The sequence below is a fragment of the Etheostoma cragini genome, chromosome 22 (genome assembly GCF_013103735.1).
Source record: "Etheostoma cragini isolate CJK2018 chromosome 22, CSU_Ecrag_1.0, whole genome shotgun sequence".
NCBI classification, from domain to species: Eukaryota; Metazoa; Chordata; class Actinopteri; order Perciformes; family Percidae; genus Etheostoma; species Etheostoma cragini.
This window is the reverse complement of record NC_048428.1, coordinates 7103772-7129781: the sequence shown is the minus strand read 5'-3', so window position 1 is coordinate 7129781 and position 26010 is coordinate 7103772. Positions and strand designations below refer to the sequence as shown.

Sequence of the window (26010 nt, the reverse complement as noted above, 5' to 3'; positions counted from 1 at the left end):
GATACATCTTACTGTTCAGCGTGTGCACAAGCTGCTCTGCTGCAGTTTATCTGGGATTTTAGATTTGTATTTTTTTTCCACCTGCACATAGGTGTTAAGTATAGTCAAGAGGATCAAATATCCTATAGATTTAAAATTCGGTTCAGCCTCTTAGCCAATGACAAATGTACACTGGTTGACTGTGTTTGCATATGTGAATCTGATGAAGACAACGTACTGTAGTGTCAGAACATGAGTCTGTTTGCATTATTTACAGCCTGCAAATTATCACTGGGATCCAGCCCTTTTTCTCAATGAAATTAAATTAAAAAGTAATGTATAAGCAAGTATCGTATGTAATTAACATCATTGTGTTTTACAAGCATGCCTTGTTTTTACCATTTTATGAAAATCTGAATATCGCATCAAGAAATTTTCAATATCTCAAGACATGTCAATGAACTAAATGTACCTTCTAGTCTTTGTCCAGAGACCTTCATCTAAGTCTTTTCTCAATTCCAGCTACTTTTGCGATGGAGATTAGTGTGGAGCATAATAAAAGAACAGGCAAAAGCCAGGTGGTCTCTACAGCAAGCATCACCCCAGAAACCATGCAGGAGAGGGGGTTAAAGGTGTATGATGATGGCCGCAAGTCTGTATATGCAATGCACCCAGATGGAGGCAAAATGCATAATGGAGCAATTGGAGAGATGTCATCCACAGAGGTAGAAGAGCTTCTGCATCAGGCCACAGATAGGAGTGTGCCCACTGAGGTGCAGTACCATCGGCCTGTCTACTCTGTACCCTACAACGGGAGCAGCACAGCCTCAAAACCCAGGACACCAAATAAAACACCCAGCCAAACCCCAACACCGAGCCCCAGAGCTCAAATCCTCAGAGAAGAAAGCCAAGACCTGGAGGGACGGAAAACCCCAAGAAAAACACCCAGTCCAGGCCTCATCCAACAAGACTCTGAGTCAAGAGTCCAAAGACCTGGAGAAGAAACTAAACTGCCCTACTGCCACATTCCAGGACTTACGACAGGTGACGGGCATCTGATTTCCCAGCCTCTTTTGGGTGCTACAACTCCACAAGGATTTAGCAACAGCAAGACGGATGCGGGCAGTCCACACTCGGCAACTCTTGTCTCAGTCAAAGCCAGGTCTGAAAGGATGCCAGCACCCATTCAGCCATCCTACATGGTTGTTGATAGCCGCAGTCCTTCACAAGCCAGCCACAAGGACGACGTTGATCCTGATGCCTTGATAGAGAGCTCCGGTGATTTTAACAGACAGTCACCCTTCTGTGCAGAGAGTATGGTCTCTAGGAACCTCATCAACGCCTTGACAGAGGAACAAGAATCAGATACCGTCACCATGATCTTCATGGGCTATGAGAAGGCTGACGACGAGGACGAAGAAGACATCCAAGCTGAGCTGGTGATCATAGGCAACAGTGATGATGGTGATGATTATGAGGCACAATTTGGTGAAAATGAAATGGGCGAGGAAGAGTGTCTCTCATACCACCCAGAGGGATACAATAGCAAAGTCTTCCAACCCAAAGTGGGTATTGCCAAGGTTACAAGCTGCAGAGACATTATCGAAGATACCCACACAAACTGGGAGGATTTAGGGCTCCACAAGCCGACATTCACCCACAACTCTGGGAAACCAAGTCCCTACATGCAAGGACAGAGGGTGGATGATTCTGCAAACACAGGCAGCATTAATGTGGAGAAAATGAAGCTCTGTTCAACAGGAAGATAAGATGGAACTTCACTGGTGAGAAACCAGGTTGTTGAAGAAGACATGTAGGAATAGAAGTTAGGGGATTTCTTTCTGGTTGTTTAAAATGTTCATAGGTCTTAGTAGATTTGATCAATTAGAAATAAATGTATATGTATATGCATTACATGTACCTCACTTAACAAAACAACATACAAATACACCAAACACATATAGTTCTGGTTAAATATTTAAAACAAATTCTTGCCTAACAGGGTGGAAACAAGTAGGCCTCTAACAAGTCAGATTCAGATTCACCATATCCAATGATTTCTACCTTAATGTCCTGCATCATTAATACTAACTGCTGTATTGTTTGGAAATACATAAAAAATTATAGTTAATATAACAATAATAATAAGACTAAACATGCCTTTTTATGCAATAGGAAGGCAACACCTTTTCCCTTTTGAGCCATTTGTTGCAAAAGAACCTTATATTGCCATGTCTGGGCTCCGACCTAATTGAAGAAAGCAGCTGACAGCTACTGACGTCGGGCCAGTTGGTGATTCAGAAAGCTTTATTGCCACCTCCTGGCAAGTTAGTTTCATTAGACAGTCCCATTAACATGGGCACAGACCATTTAAACAAAAACCTGACCATGTTTTGGTTCCATGGTTTAAAATGATAAAGGGGATGTTCAGGAGCCCATATACTTTGTTATGTATGTAAAAAGCTTTGATAGATCATGTATTTACTATTAACAAACCTATTGGTTTCAACCTATAAACATTTATAAAGTATGGCTTTTTTAAAGTGGTGCCTTTTTCCTAACAAATGTGTAAATCATACCAAGACACAACGTTGTTTGAAGTTCTACTTGTTTGAACTAACTGGCCTGTGTGCTTTTACTTCCTTCTGTGATTAAAAATATTTCTTCATCAACTAACGGTGACGGTGTTGTTCTTGGCAGTGTTACCTGACACAGCATGAAAAGGCATTCCTTCATCCTAATGCAACCAAATGTTTGACCGTATTCAATACTGAAGCCAATTACAAGAATGATAAACGACACGTACGTCTGAATTATTTTAAATAAATAAATGACCTGATGCCTAAACAAGTGCACAGCTTTAAATCACAATTCAAAAAGACACGAATACAAGCTCCTAAAACGCTATGTGTCTAAGACAGGACAGCAGGTTTGCTTGGAGACAGACAGCTGGGTGGACTGACTGTTATTGTTCTGCTCCTCATGTAACACTCGTCCTTGGTTTCTTTCTTTTCCTCTCCGTCTCTCTGTGGAATTATGAAACATGGAGGAGGGTGGAAAAAAACTGAGGTGGCACCCAAGACATCATGCTTAAAGGAGACAGTTATATATATATATATATACATATATATATATATATTGCATACATATATATATGTATGCAAGACAAAAACCTGACAAAAGCAGAACCAATCAATGTTATATTGTTCACTGTGAATCCGTCTTTCCGTTTGCTCGATAAGTGAATGTAACTACTGTGAATATATTCTTCCGTCCTCCTATAACAGGAATACATGTGTCTTGTTAAATGACTTTTTTTGCTGTGATAAGATGAGTCATATTTTACTCATCATGGATAGATAAGAGTCAGTCACGCTTTGTGGATGTGGTAGCACTTCCCTCCTGAACAGCCTTAGAAGGACAAAGACAAGTCCGGGAGACAGTGTAACCTCAACCTCTGAAGTGGTTTGGAAGACAAGTGAGGGGTTTTGTGGCTTATCCAGCGTAACTCCATTGTGTCTGGAAAGACATGTTGGGATTTTGCGACACTCAATGAGATGGAGGAGCGGTAGTCATTGAGGGAGCGGTTGGTTCATTTCAGAATGTGTCCTTCCTTTAGAAAATAAAGAAGTTACTACAATGTGCATGCTTGTTGTTTCATATACTAAAATATTACCAGGGTTTTTTCTTGATTTAAAATGGGTCTTTCGGGAGTCCATGACATGAGTCTGTGTTATTTGACAGAAATCTATGCGTTTGATTGTTATTTTTGACAATTTGATAAACAAAACAGTGTTTTAAGCTTGACTAAATGAAACACCAATCTATAAAACTGCCTTAAAAATAACATTAATATCTAACTACTCCAGTTAAAATCCAACGGGAGACCGCCCTTATTGGTGTTTATGTTTTGCTTGTTCAACGACTGCTGGATATATTCCTATTAAACACATTCAGAGAGGATCTGAAGTGCTAATTTTTTTTCTCAGTTCTTTTTAGGCACCAGTGATTTCCCTTTGGTGCTGGCTAAAACCTCTTTGGGTCTCCTCTAAAAATTCCTCTATGCAGGAAACACTGCATAGACTAGATACACTAGATCTTGATAGAAGAATGCTGCATGCTTATTGGCTCTCTGACACTGATGAGATTTATTCCTTAGGAATTGAATTTAATTTTTAGATAGTTGATACTAAGGAGGCAATTCAGTAGGTGCCCAAACATGATTTGATTTTGGTACCCAGCCCTATGTGAGTCAGCCAAAACACTGTGATATGTGTCAAATTCAAATCAAAGATTGGAGAAAAGAAGGAAACAAAGTCTAAGTACTTCTGGTAATGTTAGCACATTTAGCCCATAACTTGTACTTTGACTGGAGTAGGGTTTTAAATGCAGGATTTTCACTTGTGTTGGGAGTACTTTTATGTGGTCGTATTAGTACTTTCATTTCAGTACTTTTAACAGTGCAATGTTTACCAGCTGAGAACATTGAGTGCAGACAGTTGAAAGACCCAAGAATACCGCAAAGAGATCTTTAAACTGCACGATGCATTTGTGTCATTCCACCGAACTATGGTTCATTTGGAACCATAAGGCACAACGGTAAGGGGAGGATCCAACTAGGACCATGATTGCTTGGTGTCAGCATGTGTACTGGAGGTCTTCTGTCCACTGCAATTCCAACAATAAAACCCATTGACTTGAGGATCCTCTCTCCTGTCCTGACTCTTTGACTGCAGGGCTTCTTTCACTTTGCAGACCGCCTGAAAAGACCCCCATCATATTACTATCGAAAAATGTATTCATCTTTAGGTGGCCAATTTCGGATCCAAAAGCATCTGAGCACATAAGCGCAAGCTCATCTGTCCTCTCTTTATATTGACAGAGAGCAGAGCTTACTCACACACACACGCGCAGAGGTGCAGGCCAACTAGTTGTATCAGTGTTACCAGAATTTTATAATTTTAATAACTGTTTTAGATTCACAATTAAGGTGGAAAATAAAGGTTTTGTGTGTAATGTAATTTTGTTGATGTTGAACAGATGTTGAAATAGGCACCCCCACCACCCCCCTCCCCTTCATTTAATTTATAATAATACATTTTTTGGCAACTTTACTGTTTATGTTCTATCTCACCGCACTCAGAGCGTCGTTTTCAGTGGCAGCAGGCAGCTGTTTTCAGATAAAACCCACAGACTGTACAGTATATAAAACATGGACAAGCTCTCTCAACCATAGGTCTTTATGGAGCGATTTTGAAGCCTGGCTCAGCCTGCTCTGGAGCACGGGCGGAGCAGAGGTGGGCCAATGAAACCTGGTGGCTTAGCTAGTCATCTGTGTCAGCACCCAACTGTCACTAGTGATGTCCAAATGAAGCTTTGTGAACCATGAGCTGTATTTGAATTAGAAAAAAGTGTCAGAAGTGCCCCTGGTATCCTCTTAACCACCGGTGCTCATGTAAGGGAATAAAGTATCTGAAAAAGGAGGAAGAATTATGAATTTAAAAAGTCAAGAAAAAATATATCCAGGCACTCAAGGTTGGTTACAAAAAGTGACTGGCTGTTCTTGATTTTGCTTTATTGACCAATGATTGCCAAGATGTTGCATTTTGTACTTCATGTTTTGTATTATGTGTAAAGGTATGCCCCAAGAGGCCAGGTAAAACGCATCCTCTCACCTGTGCACACCTACAAATGACAATCACAAGTCTTTGGGCCCTATTTTAACGATCTAAGCGTACGTAGTGTCCTCATGTGTTTTGGGCGTAACATGCAACAAACCAATAGAGTGTCACCTCCCATTCTCGCGCTGTGAATGAGCCCAGGTTAATTTGACTAATATGCTGTTGAAATAGTAATGGAATGCTGCGTTATTGACTTTAGACCATGTTTTTGTTGGTCAGTGGCGCGATCACATTCCCGCTCACTTAAGATAGCAATGCGCCCAGAATGCACGTGAACACACCTTCCTGTAAGACCAGCACGCCCATGGGCAAAGATTGGCGCAGGTGCATTTACTACTGAAACGACGTGGGCGCTGGACCGGGAAATTGACAACTGCGTCGGCCTTATACTAGGAAAGACACTTTGGGCTTTGCGCCGCGCAGTGCTAAATAGATCCCTGAGTGTCACCACACCCTGCCCACTAGATGGCTCTTACGGTTTAAAGAAAATAAAGGCCTGGGTTATGGTAATCCCGTATGCTTTCAACCCTTCGACATGGACATCAAGTGGGTTCTGAGAATACAGAAGTGCTTCATGAGGCTTTATTTGGACATCACTACCAGTCACTCAAATATATATTTCGGGCAATATATCAATATTATATCGATATTGTGACATGAGACGAGATGTCGTCTTAGATTTTGAATGTCGTAATATCATAATATGGCACAAGTGTTGTCTTTTCCTGGTTTTAAAGGCTGCATTACAGTAAAGTTATGCCATACCAGACTGTTCTAAAGGACTGATAACACCGCTCCAAAGGAGTGATTATGTTGCTCTGCACCTGCTGGATGTGTCACAAAGCAACTGTTAGCTAGCGCGTTCTTCAACTTCCGAGATGAAGACACCTCACAATGTGTTTCTGCTGTTCCCAGGGATACAAAAAAATGGACTAAGTGCAGGTTTAGGTTAAAAAAAACTAAACTAACTGCAAACTAAAACTGCAAGCAGTTGTGAAAGGGTTCCAAGCCTTCAGGTGCAAGTTGCCCCTGGCAAACCTTGGATGCAAGACCGAGGTGTATGCCCACAGACAGGATGTATTTTGCATGTGAAGAGCAGACTGGGTAAATTCCGCCTACTCTTCCGGCGATTTGATGTTGCCCTGCAGCTTGGTGTGGAAACCTTCACGTTTAATTCTCCTGCTTCAGTTAACAATTTTGTGGGAACCAATCACAAACTGGCTTTTCTACCTGGCGCGCTATTGGCAGGTTTAACACAATGACAATAAAAAAGGAACCAAGCCGCTTCTTGTTTACGTTCAAAAATTGCGGCCAACGAACACCACCAAAGCGCAGCAACCCGCTGATGCTGCTGTTGCTTCTACATCACCCAGATCGTTGGTCTGATTGGTTGACGGACTTTCTAATTGTGTAGTCATTTTGAGTCATTTGAACTATGCCTGTTGGTCAAGTCTCTTGTAAAGAGAAACTACAGAGCAGACTCCCCAGACCAATGCTTAGTCTCAAATCTATTGAGCTTGGCTTGGTCTTGTGATGGCCAGACTATGTGCAAAGCATAGTTTAGAAAATAAACTGTTTTTTTCAAGAAAAGGGCCATATAGCGCCTCCTCAAAAGTTAGAAAAACTGTGCCACGTATTGACCGATTGACGCCAAATTTAGCACAGACCCTTAGTAGAGCATGGGGTACAAGTGTATCAACTTTTGTGTTAAGAATTAAAAAATGTGACATTTAAAGCAACAACCTCTAAAGTAAAGCATGGCTGGCTCACAAAAAAATCAAAACATGTATTTGGAAACTCCAAATCATTGCCAAAATAATGAAGTGCAATTCATCACACAGGCTATTCCCATCTAGGTGAATTTTTTCAGTTTTAAGCAGCAGGAAAATAGGCCTATATAAACACAAAATTATATTTCCAAGCACAACGCAAACTCTTGAATTATATATAAATGTAGCATAAGAAAGAGCCTATAATGTTCTTTCTACTAGCAGAGAGAAACAAGCTGGCAGTTACAATCGATCCCGCTATGGGACAGAGTGTTTAAATGAGCACACGATGAGCTCCTCTGTGCCGGTGTGTTGGTTCATCAGAGAAAGCTCAAGTATTGGCTCTCTCCAGTACACCCCCCCTTTCACCAGCCGTCCAATCAGGGGCGGCAGCAGCCAGGCAGAGCTGCCAGTGTGATGCTGCACTCAGAAACAGAGCAGAGCTTTCTGCCCGCCACACACTCTCAGGTAGGTCCATTCACATGCACACACACACATCCAAAAGTTGAGATTTTTGCCTTTGTGTCAGAGTATGGATCCACGCTGCATTATCTGCATTACTAAAACGGAAATCATCTGGTGTTTGGCATTGATGTGGATGGAGAGATGCCGCCAGCATCCTAGCAGAGTAGTTATTGGGTTGATAATAGGCTGTGTATCGACTAGCTGCAGTAGTCTGTGTGTGTGTGTGTGTGTGTGTGTGTGTGTGTGTGTGTGTGTGTGTGTGTGTGTGAAAGCGTGTGGTATGTGTAAGCGGTGAGGTTGGACTGTCCTTGCATGGAGTGGATAATCGCTTGTTTTGTAACGAGATAACATTTTCAATATTTGACCCAAGATGCGGAAATTAGCGGATTGAAAAAAAATTCATTTGGTTGAACCAAATTTAAATATTTGGATCTGACTAGTGGTATAGTAGTTGGAGACATCTGTCTCTGAGGGAATAAATATACTGTACAGTAGTTACAGTATTTGTTTGTATTTGTGAAACAAGCCTTTAAGGTTGATATTTTGCTTCTGCATGTTTGATGCACCCTCCAGTAAGTGCTCAGTTCAGCACATTTGCCAGATAAAGATATTCCAGAAGAGTAGCAAGTTTTGTGTTTGTGATCTTTAAAGCTGATGACATGCACGAATCAAAAAGTTGGGAAAAGCAGGTTTTTTCATTTTGTTGTTTTTTTAGGTTGAAATAATTGATTCTCCAAATAAAATCCATCTTTGCATGAGTGAATGACTGATACCGATTAATAAAATCCCAATATCGATCTTTTAGTATACATGCCCTTTTCACCGTGGATGTTCTGTATGTGGGCCTCACGTGAAACCTGGGAGTTTTGAAATTCAAATTTGAGGATTGCTTCTTACTTGTACAACTTACACCATATGTTCTCTGAGAATCGAAATTATATCCAAGTTAAACTGGCATTGTAACTGAAATGTCCCTAATTGATATCAAATCGGGACCTTAATCGGAATCATATCGATCTGTGAAATCCCTGTAGATACGCAGCCCTACAGCAGATTTAACGATCGACTGTCATGAATAGGATTGGGCATTGAGTCGCATTCCGAAATCAGAATCGTTTTAAATCCCATCATCGGTTCCAAATTTAACACACACAAGTTTTGGTTTCCATGGCAGCCACTGTACTTCCAGGCACTACTTGTGTTACAGCCACGGACCGACAAGCGGCGCACTAGCCTGTGGCATTATTCCACGATGAAAAAGATGGTAAAACTGTAAATCACCATTGAATTAACATGAAATGTTCCTCTTATCTGTGAAATAAGCATGCACTTGGTCGAGAACTCGTCGTAGCTGGGGGCGTGGCTTGTGGCGGAGTCGACGAAGGGCCAAAAAATCCTTTCCCCCTGATTGTTTAACATAGCGTTAACCCAGTATGGGCTACTCAAAAGCACCATTGCCGTTGCCAAAGCAAGATACTAGAGGCCGACCGATATACCGGCGGGCTGATATTATCGGCCGATATTAGGCATTTTCCAAACTAAGGGTATTTATAATGGCCGATAAATTATTCGTTCTTAAATATTCATTCATCAGAATAACTTATAATGACAAATAAATGATTGTGAAATTCAACCATGTTATGAGCGTTGGCGCTTCATAGTTTGTTCACCAACGTCCCTGTTGGCAAAACTCTTTGATGTTTTTTGTTCAAAGGAATTTAAGTTTCATATATTAAGTCTTTATTTTTAATTTGAAGTCCGTTATTTCATACACTTAAAAATTCATAAATAACTACAAATAACTAATGTTAGGGAAATCTGTTTAAGTTTTGTTACATGTTTCTGGATAAAAAAAAAAGTATACATACATATATATATTGTACTCTACAAGTTACATTTAAAAAAAAGAAAAAAGAAAACTGAGCTGTATTGGGTCGGATCGTCCGTACATCATAAGTGACTGGACAAATGACCCAACAGATGGGCCGGGCTGTCGTTTCCCATTATTTTTTAACTTCACCTGACTGAGTCTCCAGGTCAGAGACGGCTAACGTTAACCGCTAGCTCATCTTAGATGATTTATTCTGACTGTATGATCAGTCACATTATCCCAGAGTCATCAAACAGTCTGGAGATCTCGTGTTCACTAAAGCTATATTAAAGAATAGTATTTCTTAGCATAGGATATAATAATAATCATAAATTCCATGTATTCCGTGTCTATTCAGCGGTATATAAAACTTAGGATCAGGAATTGCTATGTAAATATTGTACATGGTTTTCCCTAACGCCATAAACAGAAATTATGTTTACACTGGGCATTCCCAGTAATGGCGACCAAGTTAACGTGACCCATTTCATCTCCACTCTTCAAACAACCGGAATGAAGAATCAATAAGAAACGGAATGAAAAGCAAGAATCGGAATTTAGGATCAGAATTGTTCCAGTTCAAAATGATGCCCAACCTTAGTTATAAAGTTCACAATGGGTGAGACTAATGTGATTCCATGTCCCTGTACTTGTATTGATTGTTATGAAAAAATTTAAACCAACAACGTGTTATTCTGTTCCTCGATACTTTGACTTTCCTACTCTGTGTGTGTGTGATGTGCTTGGTGCTCTAGTGAGTATTTGGGCAGCGGGACTGTCTGCGTAGGATTGAGTCAAAATATGTGAGTTCATGGTAATGAAGGAACATGTCACCCAGAGCAACAGTGTGGCTCACTCATACGTTTTGAATAGTTTTTGGACACCGATGGGGCTCTATGGCACAGAGGAAGATACATCCTCATTTCTTAATACATTATTAGCAAGTTTAAGACTCATTACAGTGATGCTTGTTTTAATAGTATGAAATGATGGTATTGTCAAGACAGCTGCAGGTCAAACCTGCAGCTGTCTCGTTCAGTCCACTGCAACGATTGGACGTGAATTCTTTTTGAAGAGAGGGCTGGAGCCAGTGATTTTAAGGCTTTACCAACTGAATGTGGTGTGTGTGTGTGTGTGTGTGTGCGTGTGTGTGTGTGTGTGTGTGTGTGTGTGTGTGTATGTGTAGTTGTGACAAAGACCTGTGCACACACACAACCACTGATGTTTCCATCATAGTTGTCTCACGATTTGCTTATACAAGTTAATAAGGCATGTGTGTGTTTGTGTGTGTGTGTGTGTGTGTGTGTACAGCCCTCATCTTTTTGTTTAGTTTTGACAGGTTGAAACACATTCAGAGAAAAGCTGGCTGTGTTTTAACGATGGGTAAACACACTCAATGAATTTATTATTTTCAATGGTGGGATACAATTTGCCACCCTTGTGTAGCCTCATCTAAGTCTTGACGGAACAAATACAGAGCAGAAATTAGTGCTGTTCTGATGCCTTTTGTCTAGCAATGACACAGGCTGGACAGTCTTATTCTCACCGGGGAGAAAAGGACTTTCAGATCCAGAATACAAAGGCGGAAAAAAAGGCTTTTCATGTCTAATTCAACATGTTGCACACAAACTCCACACGGCTGATCCAAGACACACACTTCATTTCAAGGTCCTGTTTGCTCATAAAGATGTCAGGCCTTGAGTTTGTCAGATAAAACCCTCCTGAGGATGTTGGCACGTGTCCAGCGTCACAACTTCAACGTGCCATGTTATGAAGGGCTTGATGTCTCCAGTGCTCCTCGCCGAGCTCGGGAATTCATTATTTCCAAAGAAGTGGGCATTCACAGAAGTGATGTTTCCCAATTATCTGGCTTTGATTTCAGAGACACCCAAATGGCCGTTTGGATATTTTGTATTTGCTGTAGTGATAAAGAAGCCTTCAGTTGACTCGGGGTCTTTGTATGTCAGATTTTCTTCCCTAGAGGAACCAAAAACAACAGCACCAGTCAAACCAACTTGTGCCATTTTTGGATTATGAATGTTGTTTGTCAAGAGCAAAGAAGGGAAAAGGTGTAATGTGGATCTAACACAAATGGATGAAAGGTTGTCATACAGTACTTTGACACTGGATAACTCTGTTGGCATCTCATAGAAACATTAAATTAGGGATCAGCGGATAGTGGTTTTGCAATTCTGACACCGATTATTGGTAGTGAAAGGTCCAATGTGTAGGAATTTCTCCCATCTAGCGTTGAGATCTTGTATTGAAATCAACTCCCTCACACCACGCAGTTCAAAGTACAGTACGTACTACATCTACGGTAGCCTTCACGCTTCTTTTTCTGGGCGAAGAAGAAGACTCCTATTCCTGAAATTTGGATTTTGAATATGTGCGGTCTTCCATGTTTCCTTCTTCAAACTTGCCGTGGCTGTTAAACGAAGATACCCGTTAGCAGCCTTAGCAGCACCTGAGAATCATGTGACAGTGAAAACACGAAAGGCAGAGCAGTATGTCCTGTATGTTCCTTACCGGCTAACTTGTTACATGATGGCGCCTGAATATGGAGCGTCCACCCAAGTTCCTGCAAATGCAAATGTAAAATTTCAAACCAAAAGGAATACTTGGAATTGAAGGTGGTGGTAATGGTATGGTATCCATGAAAAGGACTAAACACGTTGCACACTGGACCTTTTATTAAAAAGATAACCGAAATTTGGACCCGGTGTGCATTTACAGTGAAAATCTTTAGCTTTAGTCACATTAATATTTTGGAACATTTCAAATTCCAACATAAAACTTTGTTCAAACACTTCAAGTTATTATTTAATAAATGAGAAACTTTCAACATAATTCCCAGCAAGAGATAGTCAGATAGTGTGGCGGGGGGGACAACACAGGTTTGTATGAATCGTAGTGCCAGAGGGGGTTTCAGTGTGGACAGGCTCTGCATTTACTGCACTGCAGTAGAAATCTGTGTATATGCTGCAGGTCAGTAATCAGATTCCTCCCTAGGCCCAGCCTTGTTTTTGGATGCATGGATTATGTATTTGAATTGTAGTAGTGAAAGAAGAATCTGCGATGCTGACTGACTGACTGACCACAGTGAGAAGAGGACTGCAGACAGACAGACAGACAGACAGACAGAGGGGAGCTTCTCCTTACAGTTCAGAGAGTCTGTATTTTACAGTAGTAAACAGTAGGGCTGGGTATCGTTCAACATTTTTCAATACTATTGTTACAAAATAAAAATAAATTAGTTGTAGTCCCTACAACGTCAGACAGCCAATCACAGACATTATTCATTCCCTCCAGGATTTCGCGGTCTTTGCGATCGCGCCAATTCACGTGAAATCAACCAATCAGCGTGACTTTGGTGTGACTTCCACTTTTGACCAATCACGGCAACTTTTCCGCAGGTTTGACCAATAACCGGAGTTTCCCGTGACTTCAACCAACGGCAGCAGTGACACATGCCAGACTCTGTATCAGCATGTGACTCTGAGAGCCAATGACCAAGCGGGAGTGAGAACAGGATGACAACACACATTCAATTCAATTCAATTCAATTCAATTTCCTTGTTTACTGAGACGTGTGTGACTTGAACATCTCACATTTACCAACACAACGTACAGCAAAGGACCATTGAAAACATGTCAGACCGTCCTGCCAACCTGTATACATGTAACATCAATGTACCCTGTCTTTCTCTGTCTCCCGCATCTACAATGCAACTTTTATCGCAATTTTTTACAAAAGTTGCCCCAGCATCAGGCATTTTGGGCCGCCACAATCTAAAAAAAAAGTCAGTGAAATTCGGGAGTGACTGATTATTAGAGTTTGCTTGTGGGCTTATTGGCTCACTGACTCTGATGAGATTTACTCCTTAGGTATTGAATTGGGTGTTGAATGACGAGGCATTTCTAAATACTGGATACTTTACAGGCAAGTCGGTCAGTGCCTGAAGAGTATTGAATTTGGTACCCAGCCCTAGTAAGCAGACATATTTAGTAGTCTAAATAAATGTCACCTTAGAACCGATTAAAGTGTGACGGGGCATCACAGGCTCTCCATCGTATAGTGGGCCAGCCACGGACTGTGATACATGATGGTGTGTGTGTGTGTGTGTGTGTGTGTGTGTGTGTGTGTGTGTGTGTGTGCGTGTGGTTCAATAGGAAACAGCCTCAGGGAGAGACTAATCTCCACTCGCAACATTATCTAAATGACACTTCTACCAATACTGTGAGTGCGTGTATGTGTGTAAAACTGTCCACATACAAAGCCACCAAAGTTTGCTGCCAGTCACTTACTCTCCAACAGAGCCTCACCATATGCACAGGATACAGTAGCAGTGTTTTGTGTAGTTTGTTTCTGTGTGTGTTATTTGGAAGCTGTTCCCTGGATATGATTTCTGTGTGGATGATCTACTCCATGTTGACGGTAGGCATCGAGGAGCGGTGGACAGATTAGTTTGGCTTTAACCCCACTAGTTTGTTAAACTAAAATTTCTTCTACAGTCATTTTTTTCAGTCATCAGATTGTCCATGCTCATAGACTTTAAAAAGTAAAATAAAAATGTATAGCACAGACAGCAAATATACAGAATGCCTGAGCTTTATCATTGCTCTGTATTAGGGTTTCTGTTCTGTTCTAAAGCAGCTTTATTAGACATTAATGCATGAATGCATCCTGTTTACGATTTCCAGTTCCTAAACTTTTACCTTGACAAGGAAAGTCTTGTTACATTTTAATCTCGCGAGATCTCGTCCCTGTCAGCTATAGGAAGCAGGTGGTTAAGATAGGTACCATGTTCTCTTGGACTATGACTCTGAACACTGAGGCCCCTCAGGGCCGTGTTGTCTCACCTCTGCTATACTGTATTGTGTATTCCAATCTGAATCTGCATATGGCACAACAGTGGCATGGGTAATAAGGAAAGGGATGAGTCAGCATAAAGGGCACAAATATGCAAATGAGCATATGACGACGTCCCCTCCCCCTGCCATAAATTGCTTCCTAATCTGGGGGAATCACTGACAAGGCAAGGTCACCTGCCACTTTGAAAATGTACCCGCTATGGGATGGTGGCGGGAGCTAATCTCCCACCGTGATGACTATTTACTGACAACAAAGTCTATTGTATTGTGAAGTAAACTTCCACAGAGCTCCTATGGGGATTGCTTGTAGGGTTCCTCTGGTTATTCTGGTTATTCTGAGGGAAGAGGCTGTAGAAAACTCATTCAAAACAGTTTCTTTGAACAACCTCGCTACAAAAGCATGAACCAGATATCAAAATAAGACGAGGGAAGGATTATAAGACTTCTGGTCAAAGCTAATAATTGAGACCACGCAGTCTCTCAACTCATTTAACATCCTTTCTAATGATGGAAAATTCAAATGAAAAAAAGGAAGAAAAAAAAAACCATAACTCAATAGTGCAATGAACCAAGTTAACATAAAGAAATGTCAAAGCTGTACATGTACAGTGGTTTTACACAGCGCTGTGACTGCAGAACTCATTGCCAGCCAGGCAGAAGCTGAAGGATTTGGAAGGAATAAACAAGAGTAACCCACGTCTTACCATGTATTATTAATTAAGGGAATTTGGGTATTAAGTTCTAGGGGGAAGAAACAAGCAGAAAGTAAGAAATGGATTCAGGCCTGCTTTAGGATGAGATCTGCAGAGGCTTTTCCAACATCACAAAATTAAGAATTCTAGAGAACAAATATATACTGTCAAAAATACCATTGCAATTTCTAAAGATATGAGACACTATTGAATTCCATCTGCTGTTAGAGTAGAAAGAGCCGGCTCTGACATCAGCCCTCTAAACCAGTCAACTCGACTTCTTGATTTGGTGATGCATCATGTGCTTATTATATTAGCGCTCAGTCTTATGGGAAGAACTTGACACTTCAAAGTAATAAAGGTTGCCCCCAGGAAAGTTATTTAGCATGGTGGCAAGTAATTCTTTTTACTATAGGGCCCGGAGACCCAGCCTGATGGGAGCAAATAATGTAGAGCCCAGAATCATGGACAGAATTGCATATTGAGGATTAAAAAAAGCTATAAAACAGATTCCATTGGGGCCATAATTAAATCAACCCTGAGATTTTCCAGTAGCAAAGTAGCATAGTGTAAACTATTATGTTTAGTCAATTTCATCATAACAGTATGCTCAGTTAAAATAAGTTGCTGCAGGTGTTTATACTTGCCCTTTTACCGGTGTAACGTTAAACCAACTTTTCATCAAAGTTTAGGTTCATCTTAAAAACGGCGCTGCATGTCTTCCTCATAGCGAAAGCCTAGCTAGTTTATCGGCGGTCCTATCTTATGGTGCTAGCTTGTGTACGTATGGCTTGTGATAAAGATCCTATATGCCAGAGATGGCGCATTCCAAGCAGCGCCAATAGTATGAAACGGCACACACTTCCTGTCTCCTAAAGGGGCGTGGCCTCGTTTGAAAGTGTAGTGAACAGCGTGTGGATGGATGAAAAGTTAAATTTAATCAGACGGAAATTGCTTATCTCTCTGATAAAGAAAAGCAACGCTGTTCCATTAAAATCAATATTTTAGGTTTTGATCCGTATTTGCTTCCAAATCAGTAAATACGGACTACTGCAACATTAACATCTACCTCATCACCAATCCTCCTCTATACATGTTTACTCCCGGTCCCTGGGCGGTAGTAAAGATGGCGCCGCTATAACGTGTGACGTCACAGGATATTCATACGTATAGAGAGCCGAAGTCCCGCCCCTTACAGTGACCTCATGGGACCTTAATTCAGAAAAAATATGTAGTGTAGTACAGCAGTGAATGGGAAGAGGCACATTTTTTAAATCCTGTTTGAATTGAGCCATGGATTACAAACATGACAATTTAAAAGAGAATTTTTCAGAGCCGCTGCTCTTTTGAGTAATGATACATCCCATGCGACATTTAAGTATGAAGTCTTTCTAAATACATATTTTCACAGTCTTATACTTAAACAGTTTACCAATAAACTAAGACTTTCTTCGGTCACTTTTAAATTATTAAACATAATATTTGTAATCCATGGCTCAATTAAAACAGAATCAAAATTAATTTACCTCTCCCCATTCACTCCCATTCATATTTTTATTAGATAGGTTCCATGGACCGGAAATACAAGGGTGTGACTTTGCCTCTCCATTGCTTGGCCCTATGTAAATTAATAGACATACCACCAATCACAGAGTAGAATGTTAGCTAGCCTTTTTTCAATTCTTTAGCATATAAATATGTAGGCTACAAAGGTACGCCCAGATCCATAGAATGGGTATTACAAAACAGAAATAAAAAGAAAAGACAATACCATATAAAAATATATTTACATTTCTAAATGCCTGAGCATGTGTTATATCAATTAATATTATATTAATTTAATAACTTAAATGTCTTAATTGCTGTTTTATGTGTAATATTAAATAAAAGCGTGTTATGTTGCTGAAATTCATTAACAAATTAAAGGGAAGTTGGCTGGCAAACATTAATGCACTGGGCTGCCATGCCATACAGTATGTGGTCATTACACTGTGTTATGGACATTTGTTTCCAAAATGACACTTTTTTTCCAGATCCAACATGAATGCAGCCCTGCTTCCCGTCACATTTAGCAGTCTGCTGATGAGGTGGTGAGGGGGAAGTGGAGGCGGCGACAGCTGATCAGTGCACAAGTGTCAGGCCTGTTGATGGTTACCATGGCACTCAGTCTGTCGCATGCGTGTGTCCTTGTAGGCGCGTGTGTGTTTGAGACTGAAAACTTACATCGTCAAACAATGAAGTGTGACTGGCACTGTGTGTGTGTGTGTGTGTGTGTGTGTGTGTGTGTGTGTGTGTGAGAATGCAGAAAACATGGCATACTGTGGTTTGACATGCCCATGAAAAAATGTCATCATGGCTGCCGATTTACCGAGAGCTTATTTTTATTTATTTTATTCATCCTATTTAGTAAAAGTACTAATACCACAATGTAAAAATCATCATCATTTCAAATTCATTTGTGGCATTTGGGTCCGGAAAGGGCAGAGAAACTCAATTAGCTTTTCTTTTGGATTTTTCCATTACCTGGGGAACATTCTCTCCCACCCAGTACCTGCACTGCACAAAAACATGAATCTACTGGTTGGCATAATAAGTAGGAGAGATTTAAATTTAGATTTTGCAACCATGGTAGAAAGCTGAAATCAATGTGCTCTTTACATTCATATTATGCTGCTATAATGCTACCAAGTCAGTCTGAGCAGAGTACAGTACGTTATGTACTGTTTCAGCCTGCCGGAGGAATTCACATGCTAAGATGATTATGTTGTTTCTTGGGAGATCCACCCCCCCACACACACATAAATCCGCACCATCACCCTCCAAGACAAAAAAAACACAAGACAAGATGACAGAATAACAAATTACTCCAAAAAAGGGGAGACCAACGTTGTAACCCTTGATGAGGTATTTTGATATGGAACCAGATCTTACAGCTGGGCCACAGTGGTTCTCTTAGGCCACAACATTTTTGTCACATACAGCAAATATCTCCTCACTACCCCCTAGCTGCATGTCCCCTGAACACATTGTAAAAAAACATGTCTCTGTAGACAGTGCAGCATCTACAAACACCAACAAAAACAAACTGTGCCAACCTGCACCACCAAACATACAGTAATAACCGACAAGAAGGAGTTGGCGGTGGGGAGTTAGTGCGCAGAAGCACGTAAGGGAGGCAGAGGGGACGGGATGAGCTCGTCTCTTTTTGGTTGAAAATACTTTGAACGTCAACAAGAAATGCCGTCTCCCAAAATTGCTTAGAGCACCTATAAATTAAAAGCATAGTGGTAAGTGTACGATTGTTAATGCCAAAAGTACCATGACGTATGATAATTGGAACCATTTTGTGATGCTCACAATTAATAGGTGGTTTAAGTCTATGCTTCTTTGTTTTGAATAATTCCCAACCTTCCTTCGTGGAGGACACATTGTGTATTTGTCCAGAGACAGGGCAAAGGACAGGTAACCTTCAGCTGGCCAACAAGCTCAATCGCAAATGACAGTAATCCTGACTCTGGGTGGAAGCCTAAACTCCGGTGGATTTCTGAGGACTATGGTTAATTGCTCCTCCGATATGTGCAGGGTAAATCCAGACAGCTAGCTAGACTATCTGTCCAATCTATGTTTTCTGTTTGCACGACTAAAACAACCTTTTAACGTACACGTGTTCCACCAAAACAGGCTCCTTCCCTAGCTTATTTAGCAGAGGTGTCGTTGCTCCGTCCGGAGCTTAGCCCCACTCAAGACGATAGGGATTGGTTTAAAGAGATGTCAGTAAACCAAAGCAAGTTTTTCTCCCATCCGGGAATGCTGTGAGGACAACTGCTGCTGCAGCTCAAACACTGATGTGAAACTGTGGTTTGACTGCGCTAGGTCACATGATGCAGGAGCTGGCTTGACAAAAAGGAACGTGCCTATTGTTACTGTTCCAAAGAGAGATGTGGAGAAAGCCAAAAAGGATTAGAAACATGGTGGAGAGTGGACTGCTGCTGGCAGTGTTTGATGTTTGGAGACAGCAGCCGTGGGTAACCTGTTAATTACGTTCAGCTTCGGAGTGAATAGAGCCCACAGGCAACGGGGGGGGCGGCTGCCTCGACACTTGGGAGCAGGAGAACATGACCTCAGTGCCTTCCATAGAGCGGGACCGTAACACAGGCACAGAATACCAATATCCATGTTTTGAGTCGATTTAAGAATATTCCGTATTTACCCCAGAATTCCAGACACAGTTACCTGTGGTTGTGACACATACTTTCCTGCAAATTGTGTAAGTTTGTGTAGAAAAGTAAGCATGACAAAACCCGAGAAGGTTGCCATAATGATAATGTTAAAATGACAGCTAATTGCCTCAGCTGACCAACTGTGATCTGTTTTGACGCTGCACACAAACAGCCTTAACGGGATTGGTTACCCCGTAAAGTTGTGGGTGTGTAGCGAGTCACCTGCAGCTCTTGATCTTGATCTAACAACTCACTGTGGCCGCTCCTGACTGTTCCATTACTCTTTGCAATGTGTCCAACTGTAAAATGCCCAAAATTACCTTTTTGTTTTGTAGACCCATTTTGAACAATATAGCGGTCAGGCTCACTGACGAATGCATTGCACATTCTGTGATTGTTTCAACATAAAAGTCAATGCTTTTAACGTGAAGCTGCAGTAGTGGCATGGCATCTCAAATCAATTTCAACCGAGTGATTGAAATATGTCGGATATCAATATTTGATTGGATTTCATTGGGATCCCCATTAGCGGATGCTAAGGGATGGGAAAGCTTTATCCTGAAGACCCTAGACTGGCATCCTGCCCAGGTTGTATTCGCCTCCAATCGCTCCATTGTAGAATAAAAAAACTCCTAAAGTTTATTTATTCATAACCTTATACATTCTATGCTCATTACACACAAAACAGTTGGCTTTTGCTTGAGGCATCCCCCCTCTAAACACTGCCTGTGCATGCTGTCAGTGAAACTGTGCTGCCATGTGAGAGCTGTGGCAAACTGCTGATCCACAATGCAACCATTCTGATTAAGCTGATTAAAGCAGCCAGTAGCACCAAACCACTAATTTCAATATTTATTGCACAGTTGATGTTTTGTACACACATGTGCATGCAGCTGAGTGGGGCTACAGAAGATTGCAACTAAAGTTCTGCATAGAGAATTTAGATCTTGCTGAAGTCTGAGTACTGTTGTATTCACAGTTCTCCAAAGTGAGCTGTAAGGGGTTAGTGGCATTCAGGGAGTCTTGAAATTGAAAAGTCAAGGAATGAATGTAGCCGGAGATGGTTCTCGCAGTTTTATAGTAATTTAAATCCCTGAGAGTATTTGAGCGCAACGTGAACACTGGGATTGTGCGGCTCACTTAGTCATCTTGCAGGGACACTCTGGCATTGTGTGGGAGGCAGACCCAACCTGCAGTGTTACATAAGAACAGTTATAATGCCATATAATTTAGCTACCTTTGATGTGCTGTCTCTCTTTCTACACATAACCCACTTAGAAAAACATGCACTCAGCACAGCAAGCACAAACGTAGATGACCCTCCCTCCCCCTTTTCAAACACACACACACACACACACTGACATACCGCCACAGAGCCCCCCCCCCTGCAGATCCAAAAGTGTTTCTTCAACACAGGCCCTGGTCATTTAAGTACTGTCCATTGATAACTTTAGTGGGCTTATTGCACTTCAAGACTTGTCCAGCAAGATTTGCCAAAGTCACATTGGTGTGATTGCATTCACAGTAACATCCTGGAGTGTTATTGAGCCGGTCCAGTGTTGTTGTCTTTGTTGGTGATGATGACAACAAGGATGATGATCATTGTGATGTGATTGCCAAAAAATCATTATCGTAACAATGTGAATCTTCGGTCTGACAATACAGGGACTTTATTTATTTAACAGGGTTTCTTGATTCACAATAAATGTGCACATAATCAAGCAACAATGGATTGATTCCTGTTATGTGCGGTTTTACTTAGAGTGCAATACTGAACAAATGTCTGAATCATAGTCCTGGCTTGTCATTAGGTGGCTAAGTGCAATTATTTAGCTTCTATCTCTTATTCCATCTCGTACATGATAAATGTCTTTGCTGGTTATTATGGGGGATGTCATACAGGCTGATTCAAAACTAATTTACTTGTCATTAGGGAAACGAAAACACATTTTAAATACAGGGAGACACTGAAGGAAGACAATGTCAAGGAGACGGCTGAGGCTACTGTGAAAATGCTGCTATTGATATGCATTTAGCAAAAGGTATACATTCCCTGTCTCCCTTCCAGAAAATAAAAGTCTATTGTATTTGTTCTCTCTTTTCTCAGAGAGCTACCTCGGTGGATGGAAAAGACCTGAACGAAGGTTGCAGCACAACTGAGAATCACAACTCTTTCTCTGTCACCATGGAAACCATTGAACAATCAGAGCTGGCGATGGACTGTGAAGTAGAGGTCTCTGTGGCTAATTCCCCTGAACATGGGAAGGATTTCAGTGCAGATGATGAGCAAAATGGTTCAGAGACAGACTTATCAGATTTCCCAGGGGAAGCAGCGGTACATGGTAAATTATTAACTGACCTTCCATCTGGCACCGTTGAGATTGACAAGCCTGACTGCTCTGAGACCAGCATTTGCAGTGAAATGCCTTGTCAGGGTCAAAATGAAGCTTTGATATTAGAATCAGGGCATGAAGAGCTCAACAGAAATGAGTCAATCGCCTCATCTGTGTCCGACACACTCTCCAGTGCTGACAGTGTATATGAGAACGAGGCCCTTTGTAAGAGGCAGGACATACCAGAACAAGATCCTGAGCAAAAACAAGTTCCTGAGTCTAACCAGTTTCCTGAGCCAGAACAAGACACTGAAGCAGAGCAGTATCCTGATCCAGAGCAAGACCTTGAACCAGGGCAATACCCTGAGCCAAAGCAAGACCCTGGACCAGAGCAATGCCCTGAGGAAGAGGAAGACATTGAGCTGGGGCACTTCCCTGAGCAAGTGGAAGACCTTGAGCTAGGGCATCACCCTAAACAAGAGGAAGACCTTGAGCTAGGGCACCGCCCTAAACAAGAGGAAGATCTTGATCTAGGGCCCCACCCTAAACAAGAGGAAGACCTTGAGCTAGGGCACCACCCTAAACAAGAGGAAGATCTTGAGCTAGGGCTCTACCCTGAGCCTGAACAATACTCTGACACAGACCAGTACCCTGAGCCGGAGCACTACCCAGAGCTAGAGTTATACCCTGAGCCAGAGCCTGCGGATAATGAACTTAGCTTTGAAGGCGGTGGATATCAAAATGTAACAATAGACACAGAAGAAGACCCAGATACACATGACATCCAATTTGAACCACCCATTACAGAGGAGTCAATATTAGAGCAGTGTATTAGAGAAGAGGCAATGTCAGATGTTTCCAATGACTTCTGCCAGGACCAAATGGACGAATGCCTGGACGCTGAGATTGCGGCAGCTTCCTCAGACAGTGATAATGATGAAAAATGGAGAACAATATTCTCTTCTTCTATAAATAGAGAAGACGACGACTCATATTTGGACAGTCTTCAGCTGAGTGCCCAGGAGTTGTTTGTGCAGAAAGTTGAGGTGACAGACTTTGAGGAACAAGACCACGATGTTGAAGAAGTTAGTTTTGAGGTTCCACAAGTGGAAGAAGTTTTAGAACAACCTGAAGATAAAATGTCCTTTCCTAGCCCTCCACAAGAGGTTAAATATAACCCTTTAGGCCTTCAATGTTTGTCCAAAATCTCTGAAGATGACAGTGAAAATGGCAGAGATGCCAATCATAATCACACAACCCACCATAAGCACATCAATGCAGATTTGAACAAGAAGCTACCTAAAGACTTCTGTGTAATACAAGAAACCAAGAGCAAGAATGTTAGCACAGAGCATGTGGATTTTCAGCTGGCTCGTAAACAGTGGCGAGAAATGGAGGAGCAGACCATGAACAAGGTTGTCTTACCTACAACTAAGCAGCCCAGCTTCCATGGCAGCCACAGCTTCATGTACACACCAGTCCGCAACATTGAAAGAACTCACAAGAAAGCCCATGACCTGGAGAACTTAAATCTGGTTGGCGATTATCCTCACACCCAATTCAGTCCTTGCTCAGAAGATTCTGGCCTGGATGACTCCAGTTACAGGTCCCCTTTCGATGACCCAGAAACACAAGTTGAAAGGGAGATTCGCATATCAATGGAGCGGGAGGAAAACTTCAGGAGAGAAAGGGTCTTCTCAAGGATGGGCAAATCCACAGATTGTGCTCCATCACGAAGTATCCCAAGATCTAAAAGCACTCCACTAACACCATCATTCATCATCACCTCCTCACCCACTAAGGAACCGCTGAAACATGAAGTATCTGCAAACATTATCATTCTCGACCCTGGCAATGATTTCACCTCGAGCCCAAGATTTGGCAAAGACCACGTGGCAGCTCAGTCTGGCGAGTGGCGCTCCGAGGACAGCAACTCCAACCTCATCATCCTCGAAACATCCAATCTTATTATTCGCAGTGCCTCTGAGTTCTCTCTTAACAAAGCCTGTGAGCAGCCCCAGGAGAAAATGTTCCTGAACAACCCCTTTTTCAAGCTGCGTTCAAGAAGCACAATGTCACTAGTGGATGAAGAGATTAAGATGGTGAATCAGAGGGAGGACGATCTGAGGAAAGAGAGGGCAAATCTATATGGCGAAGACAGGTTCAATAATGAAAGGCTATTGTCAAATAACAAAGACACTTTGGCATTTGACAATTCAGGTACGTCAGCAGAATACTGACTACAACACAATACATTATTTACAATACTCTGTACACATAGCTGTTTCTACCTTTCCCTCTTTGTGCGAATACATTTAAGCTAATGATGCTGTTTGGACTTTGTTATTAGTGGATGTACCATTGAAGTGCAAGTCCTCGCCATCATCACCAATGAAAACAGCCTACAGGATGGATCGCTCTGCCTTGTCCTGTGATCACAGAGTAAGCTCTTGCTCAAACATTTCCTTTTTTGAAAATCTTATTTCACTGTTGCAACCTTCAAGAAAACGTTTTTAATTGTTCTATGTTTTTTTTTACTATACTTAATGAAAAATGTTTCCATCATAACTATTTATTATGTTACACATAAGACTGAAACGGAGCAAAATGTAGTTTGGTGTAATTACCATTACATTGAAACTGATTTACTTATTCCACCTTTAGTCTAATGACCTGAGAGAGGAGGTGGGAGTGAAGGAGGTGGAGGTGGAGGAAGTGCTTTGAAAGCAGGTAAACAATCAGCTGTTTTTCTCAGTTTCCAGAGGTCTACACAGGAGGAAGACGCAAGAGTTCCATGGCTCTGCGCTGGGAGGCAGGAGAGTTTACAAAAACCGAGTGAAGAGGACACGGTCAACCGTTTGCCCTATAAGGCCATTGATTGTCAATGTTATACTCATTCAAGTTAAATGCAGTGTTGCAGTTGTTTGTTTCATCTTGTGACATAACTTAAACGCTCAGCTTCTGTAATGCTTTGGACAAAACTAGCAAGACAATGAGAATGTTTATGGCCACATTACTTTGGACAAGGTGTATAGAGTTGTATACTGTACCATGGACATACCAGGGACAAATAAATTCCATATGGCCAGAGGGTGTGGGTTATTTTCAGCTCTGGCGTGGCCTCATCACTTTAGAATCCAGACTCATTGCTGGAAGGCTGCAGCATGGTTTCAGCTCTTACTAGGCTTCAGCTTCTACTACTTGTTGGAGTAGCAAAATAACGTTTTTTACAATATTGACAAGGGCAGTGCCAACACACAGTTTCAATTTAAAACAAATTATCATAAACAATACAAATATTTTGAACTGTGGTGATGGAAAACACAAGAGGAAAATCCAGGTTGTCAGCTTATGGGTCATGCAATCATTTTCAATAACTGCATGCCTCCTTGTGGATTATCCCCTGCCTATTGAAGAACTGTTTTTATGGTCTAATCCAGAAGCACAGAATCTCAAAAATCTGCCAGGGTAAAAAACAAATACATTTTTAAACATTTGGCTTTTCTATGAGGATAGTAGGATATGACTATACAGTACTCACATGTCATAAGTAGCCCACATTAAGAGTTAGTGGTCGTGTATGAGGCTTCAGGAGTTTGAGTTAGAAGAATCAAGTGGCCATTGAGTGTAGGTTTATTGCTAATACAATACTGCCTGTGGTGTTTTATATTGGTCTTCTGTATGTATGTTTTCATTTATTTGAATTGTGTTTTCTATAGCACTGCTCTTGAAGGTCTGACTAACCATACAGTCACATTAGCTACAAAACACAGTGAGAAGCACTCGCTTGATGGGCTTTCCTGGCCATGCCTACCCACTTCTGTCTTGATAGTAACATGCTATTGTCTAGGGTTTGCAAGAGGTCTTATAAGTCACTTCAGAAGTATTGTCAAGTCACAAGAACAATGTTTTTGGATTCAAAAGCATTTATTTTTCGATACAATTAACAAAATATGAGATGAAATGCCAAACGCATCAGATATATATTTGTAAATACAATGTCCTGAAGAGTTTCGGCCATCTTGAATGATTTTCGACTCGAGCGACCACTGCACATATGTCACGCATGTTCACTCCGATTGGCAGTCGCTTTGTCGCATGGCGCAGCATTTGCATGAAATAGACT

General features: G+C 41.4%; 2 protein-coding genes across 2 annotated transcripts in view; both read left to right on the top strand.

Annotated features, from left to right (window-relative positions):
- LOC117938112 (palmdelphin-like) overlaps positions 1-2110 on the top strand; it is a 32738-nt gene extending 30628 nt beyond the window's left edge. Inside the window, exon 8 of the mRNA XM_034862506.1 lies at positions 502-2110. Coding sequence (XP_034718397.1) covers positions 502-1748 — 1247 coding nt within the window. The 3' untranslated portion in view covers positions 1749-2110. The remainder of the gene's footprint in view (positions 1-501) is intronic.
- Positions 2111-6195: 4085 nt separating this feature from the next.
- Positions 6196-25326, top strand: palmdb (palmdelphin b). Its single transcript, XM_034862775.1, has 5 exons — positions 6196-6210; positions 7754-7897; positions 21659-24104; positions 24235-24326; positions 24640-25326. Exons 1-5 carry the CDS (start codon positions 6196-6198, stop codon positions 24721-24723), a joined length of 2781 nt encoding a protein of 926 aa, XP_034718666.1. The 3' UTR covers positions 24724-25326.
- The last annotated feature ends 684 nt before the right edge of the window (positions 25327-26010 follow it).